Source organism: Aptenodytes forsteri, unplaced genomic scaffold, assembly GCF_000699145.1.
Source record: "Aptenodytes forsteri isolate BGI_AS27 unplaced genomic scaffold, ASM69914v1 Scaffold292, whole genome shotgun sequence".
Taxonomy (NCBI): Eukaryota; Metazoa; Chordata; class Aves; order Sphenisciformes; family Spheniscidae; genus Aptenodytes; species Aptenodytes forsteri.
This window is the reverse complement of record NW_008795435.1, coordinates 1,384,530-1,400,086: the sequence shown is the minus strand read 5'-3', so window position 1 is coordinate 1,400,086 and position 15,557 is coordinate 1,384,530. Positions and strand designations below refer to the sequence as shown.

At 35.4% G+C, this 15,557-nt stretch overlaps 1 protein-coding gene across 1 annotated transcript in view; it reads left to right on the top strand.

Annotated features, from left to right (window-relative positions):
- DGKB (diacylglycerol kinase beta) overlaps positions 1 to 15,557 on the top strand; it is a 331,298-nt gene that overhangs the window by 186,668 nt on the left and 129,073 nt on the right. The window contains exon 21 of the mRNA XM_009281041.1: positions 3,128 to 3,192. Within this exon, the coding sequence (XP_009279316.1) occupies positions 3,128 to 3,192 (65 nt within the window). The remainder of the gene's footprint in view (positions 1 to 3,127; positions 3,193 to 15,557) is intronic.

Genomic DNA, 15,557 nt, shown 5'->3' with positions numbered 1-15,557 from the left:
AGGACTCTCTACGTTGGACTCAATTAAGGGTTCAAAAGAGCAGTTAGGCAGTATAAACTAAAGAAAGCCTTAGCAGCTCCCCTACTTCCGAGTTTTTCTGTGTGCAGTTACTACTCTGGTTTACAACCTCCATTAATAAAAATAGCCTTTCAACAATTTTTGTATGAAACTGGTCTTACATGTGCCTGTCTTGTGTTGTGCTCATCAAAATTAGCTTTGTGTATTCCTTTTTTTACCTCTCAGCTCATGAAGTTAGTTGATCCATTTTGGAGTCAGAAAATATTCAGGCAGGGGAAAATTTTGATCAAATCAACCTTGCATGGAAGCAACTGCCTGTTTGCCATCTGCAGTGGGCATTGATCCCTAGCTTGTTTGTGCCTTGCATTTGTTATGCATGAGTAAGCACATTAGCCTTTTCATTTCATTCATTAGACAGTTAGTCCTTGATTAGTGTTTCCTAGTTTCTGTCAAATACGCTACTAGTCCTTTATTCATTTTGTCTTGGGTCTGCCTTTTTCTTTTGCTTCAGTGTGTAGAAAATTGAGTTAACCACAACAATAGTGCTTTTATTTCTTTTTCATATAGAACTGGCTAACAAATATACTTTTCTAATGTTGGCACATCTAATGTGGGATAAAGTATGAATGATGGGTCTTTCTAAAGTTAACAGAGTTATTATTTTAGTTCAGCTGGCAGGCTTTGTTTAGAAGTGTGATGTCTCAGGGTTTACTGTCAGCTTTATTTCATCCGTCTCCAAGAACTGTGGGATCACCTGGATACTTGTGGATATTTGCCTTATAAAATTGCATTGCACATAAAAATAAATTTAAAGTAATGATGAGTGCAGTTTGAGAATGTAGCACTGAAAGTTTCAGATGACGGTTTGGATGACAGGACAGAACAATAAGGCATTTTATGACTAACACCGGTTCATTCACTAGGGGTTTTTGCAGTTATTTCCTTATAGGACAGTAAATTGTTAAATGACAATTCCGTTCTTAAAGATCATAGAAAAATAAATAAATAATGATGTGATGTGCATAATGCAACAAACTAGCTACATCTTTAGAAACTGCATAATAAGATCATGAATAAAAGTGAATATTTCAACGGAGCCAATACATTTAGTGACGCCACTAAATGGTTTTATTTGATCAGTGATCACAAGTTCTGCCTAAAAATTCTATGCTATGCTACATCCTTATGTATGTAGAGTGTGTGTAAAATATTATGACTTATTTATTGGTTTTTTTATTCATAATCTTATAAGTTTATTGAAATGTTATCAGTCTATTTGAACAATTTTATCTTTGACGTGGTATTAAAGTGCATACGTTTATTTTTTCAAAGTACCCGCAAACCAGTAAACCAAACCTGAAGGTTGGACCAGTCTGTTCTCCAGAGGGTGCCCAGCTTAAGATTCTAGTAAATAAAAAATTATCATAGTCATAAAGTGTTGCAGCCATGTTTGATGTAAGTGGGTACCTATATATCTGCACAAAATCCTTGCTTGTTCATTTGAGATTTATATTAACATTGATTGGTTTAAATAAAAATTATTTTAAATGAAGTATTTTAATCATGTTTGGAATCAGAAATACAATAAAATTTAAGTATTTAATTTTTTTTTCACCCAAATGCTAATTCTCATGGTTTGAAAATAATATGTTGCTAGATATAGGCTTCATACTGAATTTAGTACTTCTCTCAAATTCTTAGCTTTTATATTTCTATAATCTTTTAAGTTGGTAAATAATGTATTTTTTCATATACACAATAGTTGATTATAGTGATAGTTTTATTTGTAGATTTGTCAAACTCTACATGGAAACTGGAATTAATTTAAATTTCTTACTAACTGAACTAACTCTTCTTATATTTATATTCTTATATATGCAGCATTTTAAGAAATAATTATAAAAATGTGATCCAAATGGATTTCTCTGTGTTTACTGTCTCCTGCAAGAATGAAGACTTGGTAGATTTCATACTCACACACCTCATTTAATACATACATCAAGAGATGAAAAAACTTTTTACTTTCTTAATTCCCAGTTTGTAAATTTTTAATGAATTAGTATGTGAAATAAATACTACATAATCTGGAATGAGGAAAACATTATTTTCATACCTGCAAAGAAGATATAAAAATGCTGTGAAAACTGATGCTAGCATGTCAGTTCCAAATGTTCTATTTTCAGCAACTCCCACCACCACAATGGTCTGATTCTTTTTAAAATGTTATACACTTGCAGGTATTTCATACAACGATTTCATTTCACATACACATTATTTCAATGTATTATTAGCATAATTTGCTACATTTTAAAATATTTTGATAAAATATATTTAATTAACAAGTCTCTTTTTTATATTAAAAATCCATTTTCCCCCCATATGATTTCATACCCTGACTTATAGCAAATGGGGCATCTCCTGGCATTTATTCCCATTTTCTACCAAATTTTAGAGAAAGCTATTGAATGGCCATATGCAAATATCAAGCTATATGTGTATAAAGTAACTCTGCTGAATCTATCACTCACCTTTACTGAAGGAATAAATTTCATAGACTTTATTTAGTATTCCAACAAGAAAGAACTGTACGAATGGTCTTACTGTGAACATTCACCCGATATGGATGATATTTGCTCTACAGAGACACTTTCAGTAAACGTAACTATCAGGTCTGATATGTAAAAAGGAATAATGGAGCCTGTAACAAGTGTAAGAATCTATCACTCACCTTTACTGAAGGAATAAATTTCATAGACTTTATTTAGTATTCCAACAAGAAAGAACTGTACGAATGGTCTTACTGTGAACATTCACCCGATATGGATGATATTTGCTCTACAGAGACACTTTCAGTAAACGTAACTATCAGGTCTGATATGTAAAAAGGAATAATGGAGCCTGTAACAAGTGTAATAAATTATTAAGTTCTGATATATCCCATTCTTGGAACAGTGTACCTGTAAGCTTTCTAAGTGATACGAGTATTGCTCTTGTTGAAAATGACAGTTCACAAAACACCTTACAAATGATATGCCCTGTTTACAGTTTTGGTCTTCTGTTTTGCGGTTTTCCTGTCACGATAGATTTACGGTTTTCTTTTCCCTGTTAGGATGCTTCAATTGCCCACAGATTCCATATCATGAGAGAAAAACATCCAGAGAAGTTCAACAGTAGGTAAGAATCTAAAAACATTTGCATATGAAAAGATTCTTTCCATGTTATTAAGGTATGTTCTGTGAGGGGTTAAATTTTGCACATCCTTTAAAATACTGATTCTTAGAAAAGAGAGGAAAATGGTGCATTTTATATTAAGTATGTGCACCCAGACTGCTTGTAGTGTAACTGTTTTATATCTGGTATTTCAACTGAAACGAATAGCATTATAAATAAACTGTTCTCACATGCGAAATGTTTGACTTGTAAGACTAGCATGGACAAGATGATGCATTGTGGTATCTGAGGATCCCTGAATTGACACTTTGCCATTAGGCACTGAAGAACACTTATTAGACAGCTGCAGATGGTGATCCTTATGTTTCATTCCCACACGCACACTGGTACGTTGACAGGGGGCTCTTCCATATATACTCTTAGTAAGGGCAAGTGAATGCCATTTTACACATAAATGCTTTTATCATTAAACAGCTTTGGATATGTAAAAAAGTCAGGAATGAGACTTTGCATCTGTTCCTTGTGTTGCTTTTTGAATTTGCAATGTTATCTCAGAGCTTTTCTGGAGATTAAAAATGTATTACAACATGTACTGTAAATTCACCTTCTTTCGATATCTGGTTTGTTGAGCAGATAATATTCGTAATGCAATGCTTATGTTTGTCTCTTCTTATTTAGGTAACAGCACATAAGTTGTGATGGGTAAAAGCAACATTTCAGAAACTTTAACATTTAAAGGCACATGGGGAGAGGAAAGTAAGATACGAAGTTAATGGGAATAAACGGGAAATATCTAGAAACAATTATTAACACAAATGTTTTGTCATTGTGAGCCTACCCATATACTTTCTTTAGTTTTCCATGAGGGTGACCTGGAAAGTCTTGTGTAGATGCAAATCTTCATAGACCTTAGGATGATAAAATATGCTGTTTGTGCTGTCGTCTTGGAGTTGTACAGAATGATGTTTGAATATGTTTGAATATTATCTAACTTCTTACTTTTTTCATGTTGAAAGTATAAATTTTAGATTGAACAGTCAGAGATGGGGGCTTTTTTCTTAAATACTTAATCTGTTTAGCATCTATGCAATGACATGCTATGACCCCGAGTGTATGTTTCTTTTTAAGTTCCACAGTAAACATTTATTTTGTATGACCACCTCTTCCTACCTCTGATACTTCTCATTCCGAAAGAATTATACTATGAAAAGATCTGAACTCAAGCCTGACCTGCACATCCCAATGTATTATACTCGTTCAGCAGGACTGGAGATATTGGACATTTAGCAAATGCAGATATTCTAGGCCCTGAAGATGAAGCTAGTTTATCAGTGGTCTTTCTGCATATTTTCAGCAGTTGGCAATTATAATTTATAAAAAGCTCAGCTAATAACATGAGTTTCAGATCAGATTTCATGTCACAATAAATCATATGCCATTAATAACATCTGCTAGCAGACTCACCTTGAAATTCATCTATATTTTAAGGAACCTGATGTTTCTAACATTATCTTAAGGAAATTAATTACAAAAATATATAGTTCCAGTCCTACGTGCTTTGGTACTGCGATATTGAAGGAACTTGAAAAAAGCAATGATTCTCAGGGTATTGAAAGACTATTCAGAAAGATCATGCATTTCTAAAAAAGAATGTAAAGACTTGAGCAAAGTATTGTAATAGAGACTGATGTTTTAAAGTGTTTATTCTTTTGTGTAGTGAGAAAAAAATGCAGATTTCTATTTTTGTTGAATACAGTTTTCCAAATGATGTTAGTTCACAAATAGTTTGTTCCACTAGCAGTTATTTGCATGTGGCAACACTCCATAATATGTTGCAGCAGCATTTTCCTGCAGTGTGTGAAAGTAAAACCCTTTTTTAGATGTCTGCTAAACCACAAGACTTTATTCACCGGAGTGTGAAATTTTCTATGCAATCTAAATGGTTTAGGATCAGCAAGTCCAGCTCTAGTCAGATTCATAGTGGGCTCCATAGTTAATAGCACTTACTCATTTGAAAATCCTACGTTGTCACACGTGAATATCTCCCATGATTTAAAAAATCAATTCTTTTGTGGTTTTATGTTAGTTTTCTCTTGCCTGATTTTCCAAGATTCTGAGCTCCCACAGCTATCATTCAGTTTTGTAAAGCAGGTCCTTGAGGTGAGGTTCTACTCCGAAAATGAGTATGTAAAAAATTTTCTCACTGAAGAGAAACTTTAAGTTTATGCTGTGTGCAGAGGTCTTTTGAAATCCAAAAGTGTTGTATTTGCTTCAGTGAGGTAAGTTAGGTTAAGTTTGGGGTTGGAGAATTTTTTGCTTTAAATCCTGGTAATGATCCTCAAATTCCTGAGGACATTCCTTGACACTCTGATCCCAAGTTTCATGTGTAATTAGAGCATACCAATAGGGAAACTCCTGACACATTGTACTTGTGTGTGAAAGCAGAATCTTTCTGTACTTGCTTACCTTCTCAAAATGAAGATGAGAGCATATCACAAGGCTTGGAAGGACTTTTTAATGACTACTAGCCAATATTGTAGAATATAGGTGGCTAATTATTAGGAACTGACACATTTTGAAACTGTTCATAGATATTGGACACAAAGACTTAGTATTACTGACTTACTAAAAATAGAAATAAATTAAGGTGTGGATTTCTAAACTGCCTACACATACTTAAACATTTAGGTCTTTGGAAAATCTCAGATTAAGTATGTGTAAATACTCATGAATTAAAAATCCACATTACCTGTTGTTTCTTAAATCTTCAAATGACTTAGCAGCTACCTTGTGACATTTCTTTTCAATAAAGCACCTGTTTGTTTCAGGTTCTTACTAAGCTGAAACCAAGTCCCTCCATCAAAAGAGTCTTTGTGTTCAGAAGCTTAAATTTCACTGAAAAACGCTTAATACATGCCTTAATCACTTGAAAATGTTATACTTGCAAGCTGCAATATGGAATGGCTCCATATTGTTTTCCAAATAAGGTTCAGCATAAATGTCTAACAGTGATTTTAAAATATTCATTACTTGTTCCTAAACATGGATCTGCAGGAGAATTTTTCTTCTGGTGATGGTCAAATAGAAAAGAATGGAAGTGAGGACACAGTAGCATCCCCACCTCTGTCAAAAGAATGAATCTTAATATGCCATTTTAAGTAATCATATCTTCAGATCATTAGCACACATTATCAGAAACCAGTACTGACATTGCATTAAGATTTAAATGTGTTCATAAAAGCCAGAATTTCAGCTGTCACATTACCCACTCTACAGGTCTGAAGTGCTGAGAACTCTGTGCTTGAGAAAGCAGGGTTCACTTCCCAGCATCTCCTGCTTAACAGTAGGGTCAGATTTTGTGATTTCAGCGTGGAAGGGCTGAGTTAACCCCAGGGGGAAGAAAACTTGCAAAAGACAGCATTTCAAGTAACAGTATCATTAAACTAGGACATACTGTTGAAATAACAATTCAGTTAGGCCAAAATGCCCTGCAGGGAGATCTGTGTAAACATCATAGACTCGATGCTGGGAATAACAGATGTATGAGTTACGTGACTGGAATATACACAGTGAAACAAAGAATACGTTCAACAAAAAATAATTCAAGTTGATATCAACTATTCTAAAATAATACTCAGTTAAATTAGGCATGCTAATTTGACTCTCTGGCACCCATAGCATAAAAGGTATCTCTTAGTCTCAGTAAACTCAAGTAGTATTTATAAATTGCATTCACAGTCTTAAGTACATCATCTTTGAGATTTTCAAACATCGGTCTGTCTTCCTCTTTTATGAACAAGAAATCCTAAAGTAGAAAAAGATCCTATTCCTAATAACTCAATCTGTATCATGTTCTGGACCATGCATTTTTGAGATTCCCTTTCAGCTTGCTTAATATGCTTTTATTTTGTGCCAATAGCTATGCACTTAATCTGTCAGGGCATTTTTAAGTAATAGAGAGTACTGATTTACTTTGTCCAAGTGATGTCCAAGAGAATAAGTGTTCTTTTAATGAATATGAGTGAAGGAAGTTACACTTTTATTTTGACCTCCGTGTTACGTGATACTGGTTTAATCTGGGAAAGCCACAGAAAGAAAAGGTGGGAGAAATGGCAAGTGAAGGAATCTCTAGCAAGTTCTTCCATGTGTCCCAACTTGAGTACTGCACTATACAATGTAGTCATCATAGTATCATATCTTGACTGACCTCAAGAAAAAAAAAAAAAAATCCTGTCATACAAACACCGATTTCTAATCCAACCTGGCAGCAAAGAAGCCAGAACACAGTTATTCCACTTGAATGTCGGAGATTCCCCAAATCACTTGCTGTTGAAAGCAAGTACTACTTCCAGTTTGGTTACTGAACACCACAAATTAAAAAAGATCAGTGTAACCTTTCTCCTTATTTTTCCATAAGGCAACCTCAGTTTAAAAACAAAATCATTTGTCATGGGGTGAATAAAATGCTCCATTCTCAGATGTACTTAGCCTTTGTTTTAAAGTTGGCTTATTTTAGCTTTGAATTGAAAAGTCAAAATGTTTCATTTTGAATAGAACAAAACTATTTTTATATTTTCATTATTCTTCCAGTTTTTCAGCTTACGTGATGGAGTCTCTTGGGTTGAATCACAACTGCATATTTGCAGTGAATGTACTAATCATCAACACAAAATTCCTAACTTGAATTGAAGACATTTCAGTCTCTCTCCTTCAAACTCTCCTCCCTTTCTGGTTGTGACTGAGCTGAGAATGCTTAAAAAGAAGACACTGGCCCCACGGAGAGACCAGATTGCAGACATCTGTTACCTGTCCCATTGAACCCACAGGTTTCTTTTCATAAAAGGATAAGACTCCAGGGAACAGTACCTCTGAACTCAGGCAGTACACTGCAACTGTAGTCATCAGAAGAAGCAACACAAGGTGAAAATATTTATGATAGCGTGTGAAATATTTTCACATGAGCAAGAGATGGCTTGTAGTTAGACAGGTTACTCTGCGTAGCTCTTGATATAACGTTTATAGATAGAAAGAAAAAAAAAAGAATCAACATGTTCTTCTGTCAAACTTCAAACATGTGGTAGCTCATCTTTAGAAAAAAATACCTGAAGTGTACAATGTGTGCTTGACTACTGAGCTGGGACAAAAGATACTTGGAGTATAATGCTGATTCAGCCTACCTATGTCTGTTGTTTACAGAGCGAAATGGCTGTGCACTGTGCATCTGCAGTATCTGCATCTCTCTCTGATACAAGATTTCACATTTTTATCATTTCTCTAGAAGGTGATAATGGGCTACGGCCTTCTGCTTGAGGGACGACTTACTTTCTTAAACATTATTCTGTAGTGGCTATTTGGGAGGCTGGTGTGGTTGGGGAACCTTAGGTTCAGGCTCATGAGGACTAGAAGCAGTGTGCTGTATAAAATATGTTCTAAGTAGACATCCCTACGTCCTGAGCATCCCCGGTGATTTCGAAGTACATCTTTGAAAGCAGTGCGCTGTATCAGACCCTAAGCGGAGCAGTGAACTTATGTTTGTATTCTCAGGGTCCTCAGCTGTCACATTCACTACTGCAGGACTAAAATGGGGTCAGGTTTTGTACTGATAATGGTAAGGGCTATCTGTTTATTGGGCACTTCCATTGGAGGGGGTTGTTGTGAAACACCTGCCGTTCTGCACTTTTAAAAACAGATAACTGAAATATGTACTATTAATATTGACAAGATATGGGAATATTTTTTCCTTTAAGGAAAGTTACGTGTTTTAAAGATACGTAATGCTACCTAGTTGTTAAAGAAACAGTTGCTTTAGAAATTGTCAAGTAAAATGTATAGCTGTGTTAAAGGGTGAAAGTCATTGCATTGTCTAGGAGAAAGGATTGTTTAACATGGTGCACAATCATATAGAGGGATTGGCCCAGCATGCATTGTGCAGGTAACAAACTGTTGATTCACAACAGGTCTATCCATATGCTATAGGCCAAGGTCAATAAAATCTAATTTTCTTCAACTGATGTCAGGCTGGTAAAGGAATTTATTGAAGATGATGTTTCATTACTCAGAGTAGGTCATTGAACCTTTTATATGGATTGAAGTGCCTATTGGATGTTCTACACATTCGTTAATTAATTAAACCTACTGCTTTTTATTACAATACGTTAAAGGCAAACAACTATATAGGAATTAAATCTCAGTCTCGTCCACTGTTTAGTCACACAATTTGAAATAACAATAACACAATAAATGGTAGAAAAAGGTGTCTGACTACTTTAATTTGTAGTAAATTCACATGTGAAGGGAGTCTATAACAGATGAAAAACACTGTACCAAAACTACTAAACTACAGATTGCTATTTATTGCTTGCTGATAGAGTATGGTCAGGTATTTTCATACAAATAATAAGGTTATTTTCCCTGATTTTCATGAGCACACACTAAATAAGATGCATCGTGATATAATTGTTTTTATCAAATATTGCTTACTTTTCAGGGGGGATGACGACTTATTTTTATAGTCAGAACTAGTGAATACTAACAATGTAAATTTACAGCTGATTTTCAAACTTCATTTTGGATCAATTAATCTTCAAATCTCTGAAGTAAATGGCAAATCTTTACATAAGTTTCATGTGGATATATTTCATGTTTACAACAGATGCTGAGCTTTATAAACAGTTAAGCAGCAGCCACTTCTAATATATATCGCAAAACCAACAAAACCTGCTTCCAAAATCCAGTCAAGGTTGCTAAGTGGCCACAGCGCACTTATGTATAATATTATTGATAATATCCAAGCCATTAAAAGCAATGAAATGAGTTGTTAAGGAATAAATTTTACACTTCCTAGTTAATAAACATAAACACATTATTCTTTAGTACTAAAAAATTAAAATTTAATCACAACATGAATACAACAACAAGTACTCTGTGCTTTCTGGGACTTTTTTTTTTAATCCTTTAATTCCAGTAATTAAACCCCTATTTTTAGAGAATGTTGTTATCCAGGCATATACTACAGTACCCATAGATAATGAGGAGAGCCCAAATACTCCTTTAGTACAGCATGGACTGACATGATATACAGCACGTGCCTTTACTTGTCTTGTACCTTAAGTCATGAGAAATTGGGTCCTAGATTTGCTTCAGATCCAGTATCTTACAGCTAATATACCCCAGGCCTCCAACTCTGCACTCTGAAACTGCAACTTAGTTTGTGTCGTATTAGAGAGACTTAGGTAATTGGAAAAAAATATTTAAAAAATTTAGCCAATCCTCCTAACCCTATTTTAGTACAACTGTTCCAAGTTCATTTTTTAATAGATTACCTGAAAAGTAATCCTTTCAACCAATATGCCAGCCCCTGATTAAATAACCTATAGTTCTTATCTTTGCTAATTATATAACTGAAGTGATTTGAAGTACTTAGTGTATCTAATAAAGAGCCTGTGTCACCATCTCCATCACTTCAGATAACATTTTCCATTTTCCTCTTTATTCTGTTTGAATGTAGTTTGCCTGGCTCATGTCTGTGTATTTTCATGTAAATAATCAGACTGCTTTCTGATCTGATTTCAAGTCTCTTATTTCTATTGCAATGGGTTACATAGCCCTTTCTAAGAAATGTGCAAAGCTAGAAGTATTTCCAAACTTAGAGTATACAGTAAAGTATAATTTGTGTATCTTGCAAAATAAGATCAATCCTGTTTTTTTTTTCAATATCTTTGTGTCTGTATGTGTGTGCGTGTGAAATCGCTACACATTTTTAAATAGATTATCAGACAAAAGTACAAAAAAAAAAACATCGCCAGAGAAATATATTGGCTGACGGTGATTTAAAGGGAATGGCTGTTGCTTATTCTGGTATGTGACACTACTACTATTGAAGCCAACTTTAGCTAAAAGATAAAAGTAGTTTAAAGTGATATTGCCTGTCTTTTCCTCACCGCACTTCAGTCTGCCTAACAGGAGATCTGATGTGTTTTGGGAATACTGTTTTGGTCATTTACGTCTTCTGAGACTAAATCATATAATTTCTGATGTTCCTGCCCTTCCGAAGACAGGCTTACTCATATTAGGCTATTTCCGTGTACTAGCATGGCACTGAAAGAATACCTCTCTGGCTTCTCTTGTAACTGTATTGCTGAATGACTGGCGACTATTCATCTACATCCGCTTCTGAAGTAGAAGATTAACGGACGTTTGTTTGCTATCTCACCAGTGCTCAGGGCACTAGTATCCTGCTTTCAACTTTTTCCTTTGTCAGACAGAGAAATTGGGGGAATTTAAAAAATGTCGCTAACCTGCTCCAACAAAAATCGTTCGTGTTTATTTAGGACTCTGCTCTGCACTTCAGGAAATACACATTGTATGTATGTTACCTGTCTCTGTTGAGTGCTCTCTGATGTTCACCTCTGGTTCGGGTAAAAGGGTTCAGATCAACAAGGAATGTGGCAGATTGTTGGCTAGAGAATCAGAATACCCCCTCTTCCGGCTCAAAAGGCCCAGGAGGACTCTCTGGGGAAACTGTCAAGACAGGATACAAGACAGGCAAAGAAACATGTGGGGAACGATATAATCTTGGTATTGTTTATCAAAGTTTTAGCGAACAGTAATTGCAGAATTCTGAATTCATTTAGTGATTGCGAGAATGAGCCGGATGCTTCTGGTATGTTCGTATGTCATGGCATAAAATGGATCACAATAGAAAAAGCAGAAAATCATTGGACATAAAAACTGTTAGCTAGTAATTACTTGGAATTTATTAAGCTTGGAAAGTTTTCAAATTATATCCGGTTTCAATCCCTGGATGCGTGCTTAGATATGCCAACAATTAATACTGTTCCTTAGGTTAAGAAAATAATACAGTACTTTAACATCGTATCGAGTTTACATTAAATTGTTTTCCCGATGTGCCTAAAATTCAGGACCAGGGTATCATTTGAATCCATGTGACGTAGGTAGATGTGGTAAAAGCTGCCTAGGATTCTGATTTAGTAGTCAGAGGAAGAGGCCGTCTGTTACAGACTTGCCATTTTTTGTTCAAATTAGACTTAGGGAACAGCTGCAAGTAATATGGTTTCCTGGTTCTTGAGAACCTTTCAGTTATGCTTTTTTTAATAAAGATTTGTCCATAGGAGGAACAGCAAGGTCTGTTAACCTTTCTTGCAGCATGCTATTTCTGAGCCAATTATGAAGATGTCTAAAGGCATCGAATGCTCTTTGGAACAGTAACTTGTGATTTGGGAGTATAATGGCCAACTGAAGAACTTTCTCTGTGGTTAGAATATTTGTGCTCACAACATACTGAGAACAAGAGCAGCATTGATTTTTTTATGAGCTAAAATACTTCTTGGATTTTTTTTTCTTTTAGTTGTGATGCTATATTAATAACTACAGTAGCAGCAGAAGTAGCAGAAGATTCTTAAGTGATTTGGATTTTTATAATAAAGCCTTGAAGGCTGTGTTAAGCTGTCCATCTATTCTTTATCAAGATTTTGTTGATGTTAAAAGAAAGAAAAAAAGTGTGATAATTAAAGAAATATGTTCTTCTTGCTGGTATGAGGCAGCTGACAACCCACTCTGAATGAAATGTTCAATATGTTTAGCTGCTTTGATTTCATAGTGAATTGCAGTGTAAATGTTCTGTGAAAGTGATTTGGGAACATAAATTTAATTGTCAAACTGTTGTGGACTTTTAAAAAGTAAACCTGAGTGGATTGACCTAACTAAGTAGGGCTTGTGCTTCAAAAAAACCTTGCAGTGGCAAAGCTGCACAGCAGCCGTGCCACTGCAGCCATGGGACTGTTTTTATACTTCATAGTGAGGGTGCTCAGCCAGGGAGAGGGAGATTGGGGTTCAGTTCTCCCCTTCTGACAAGAAGCAATCAGACACACTCTTACTTGCTTGGAAAGTGTTTTAATTGCTAAACAACAAAATAGCAGCTGGACTACAACGCAGCTACAAATGCCATAGTTCGCAAATGGCAGAAACGCAGAAAACAAGCAAGCAGGTGGGAATTTGGCTCTGTTACCAGGTTGCCAGGGCGCTAACCCTGTGAAGAGGCAGTTTTGTATTATTTAAAGTCTGGTAAAAGACTAAGTTTTTAGTCATGTTGCTTAAATTACTAACAACACTTGTCTACTACTTTATTCACATAAGCAAAATAAATATCATGGAAACTGGACACACCTGCTACAAAGGTGATGGTTTATGTGTAGCATACTAGTATCTGCACAGCAGAATGAGAGATTCTCAACTGCTTTTGTTAAATCTAGAATAAGAAAGCACAGACACTAATCTAAAGTATTTGCAGTCTGACACGTTGCTTAAGTGCACACAGTCTTCCTTCTGCCAAAGGTCCTTTGACATCACCTACAATGCCCAAAGACACTAAAATTGTAGGATAAGGGTATATAGCCATGATGCAGAACCGTCCCTGTTGGAGAGACGTATTAGTCAGACACAGTAAGCACTGCCAAAGAGAGAACTACTTAGAGTTACAGAAAGAAGATGCCTGACAGGGCTAATCTGAACCTGCTCTGACTCTGCCAGTTTCTCAATATCATTCATGGACAGTCACAGCTGACCTCCTGCATAACAAACTGCAGGTCTACTTCTAAGTTGGATGGCACTGCAGGGTCTGTGTGGAGCACAACACCACATGTTCTTCTGTGGTTTAGAGTAGATTTAGACTACCTCAGGCACAAAGCAATACCTTATGGCTGTCTTGCTTGTGTTTCCAGAGCCCTCTCAGTTAGCACTAGCTCTGCAATCCTGGAAGCGTGCTCCGTTACGCAGTGGAGACGCGTCTGAAGTATGGGCTAAAACATGTGCAGTGTTTTATCCTACACTGTGTTTTGAGTACACTTGATCACAAGCTAGTGGTCACTAGTCTCCCACATTATACCAGCTTCTTGATCCTTACCAAATGTTTTTAGCTGTCTCCAGTGAAGGAAGTCTTTGAGGTAAAATTTTAACTTAGAAGTCTGTTCCTGTTAAAAGGCACATTCATCTTTTGCCTACTTTTTCCTTCCTCTGGCATCTTATGATTTCTCTTGTTTCTCTTTCTGCTTTTGACTCCTTTTTTCCTTGCCTTTTTTGATCTTACTTTGTTCCTTCACCTTATAAAATAATCAAGGATACAGATTTCAACAAAACTATACTCTTGGTTAAGAAGGATTTCAATTTTTATTATAAAGCTAAATTAAGAGCTGCTTAATGCTCATGGTTTAGTGTTTTAATAAAAAAGGAAATGGAGAAGCTGACAGAGCAAGAGGGAAGTGCTTTTCAGCCATGTCTCTTACTTGAAGTCTTAAGTGTTGCTTTGTTTGGTCTATTTATTATTTTTTCTGAAGTTTTTATTATATAATGTCTATCTTTTTCATAACATTTTCTTCTCTATGAAATTATAAGATGGTGTACAGCTGCATGTGGTGTACACTTCTACCAGAATACTCTTTGACAATGTAAAGTTAAGTAATCAAACCATAAGTAGTTTGGCACCAATTTAGTGCCCTGAACAGGTAGCACTCTAAAACCTGTAGCCTGGAAGAGGACATATTCAGTTTCTGTGCCAAGATTTTGGTGTACAGTGCGAAGTCTGAGAGCTAGAGATGCAATCTTTTTTTAAAGCATATAGAAATGAAAGCCCAATGCATCCTGTAAAAAATGGGAAAGTGACATTGATGTTTAGAGAAGTGTTCCTTCCTCACTAAAGTCTGTTCAGAAGTGTAAGGCAAAGTATCAATGCCACTGCAGGCTAAATAACTGCTATCCTATTTTTCTAGAATTAATCACTTTTATGCTTTTTTGAGAGTGCTCTGAAATACGTTAACTGTAAATATTATCTTGTTCTGTTCTCCAAGAATTTAGATTTGGGAATAAGCCCAAACCTGTTGGAAAAAAATGAATTCTAATAGGTCAGCCAGTGTTTCACTGAAATCCTGATCTATCTGAGCTTTTATATTTTTCACCTTTTATTACAAGGCATGCTTTTGATCTTCACATTTATAAGTTAAAAAAATTCAGAGAGGTAGAGTTTTTCATAAAAACATTGACTTTATGGTTTGTTTCATTAACTCAAGTACTGTCTTGTACATTAAAATTAAGTAACCTTCCAATATTTCAGACTGATTGTCTTATTTTACAGAGTACTGGTAACGTCCCATGTATAATATCACAGAATATTGGACATTTTTGATGGCTGGATATACCTTACCCACAAGCCACAGGAGGTCAACATTTAACTTTATCAGCTAATACTTAAGGAAAATCAGTATCTTTATAGCTGAGCCTTTTCCTGACAAAGAATATAAATGTTACTGAAAACCAGAATGACAGTTTTATGAATGAAATAATTATTGACTCATGAC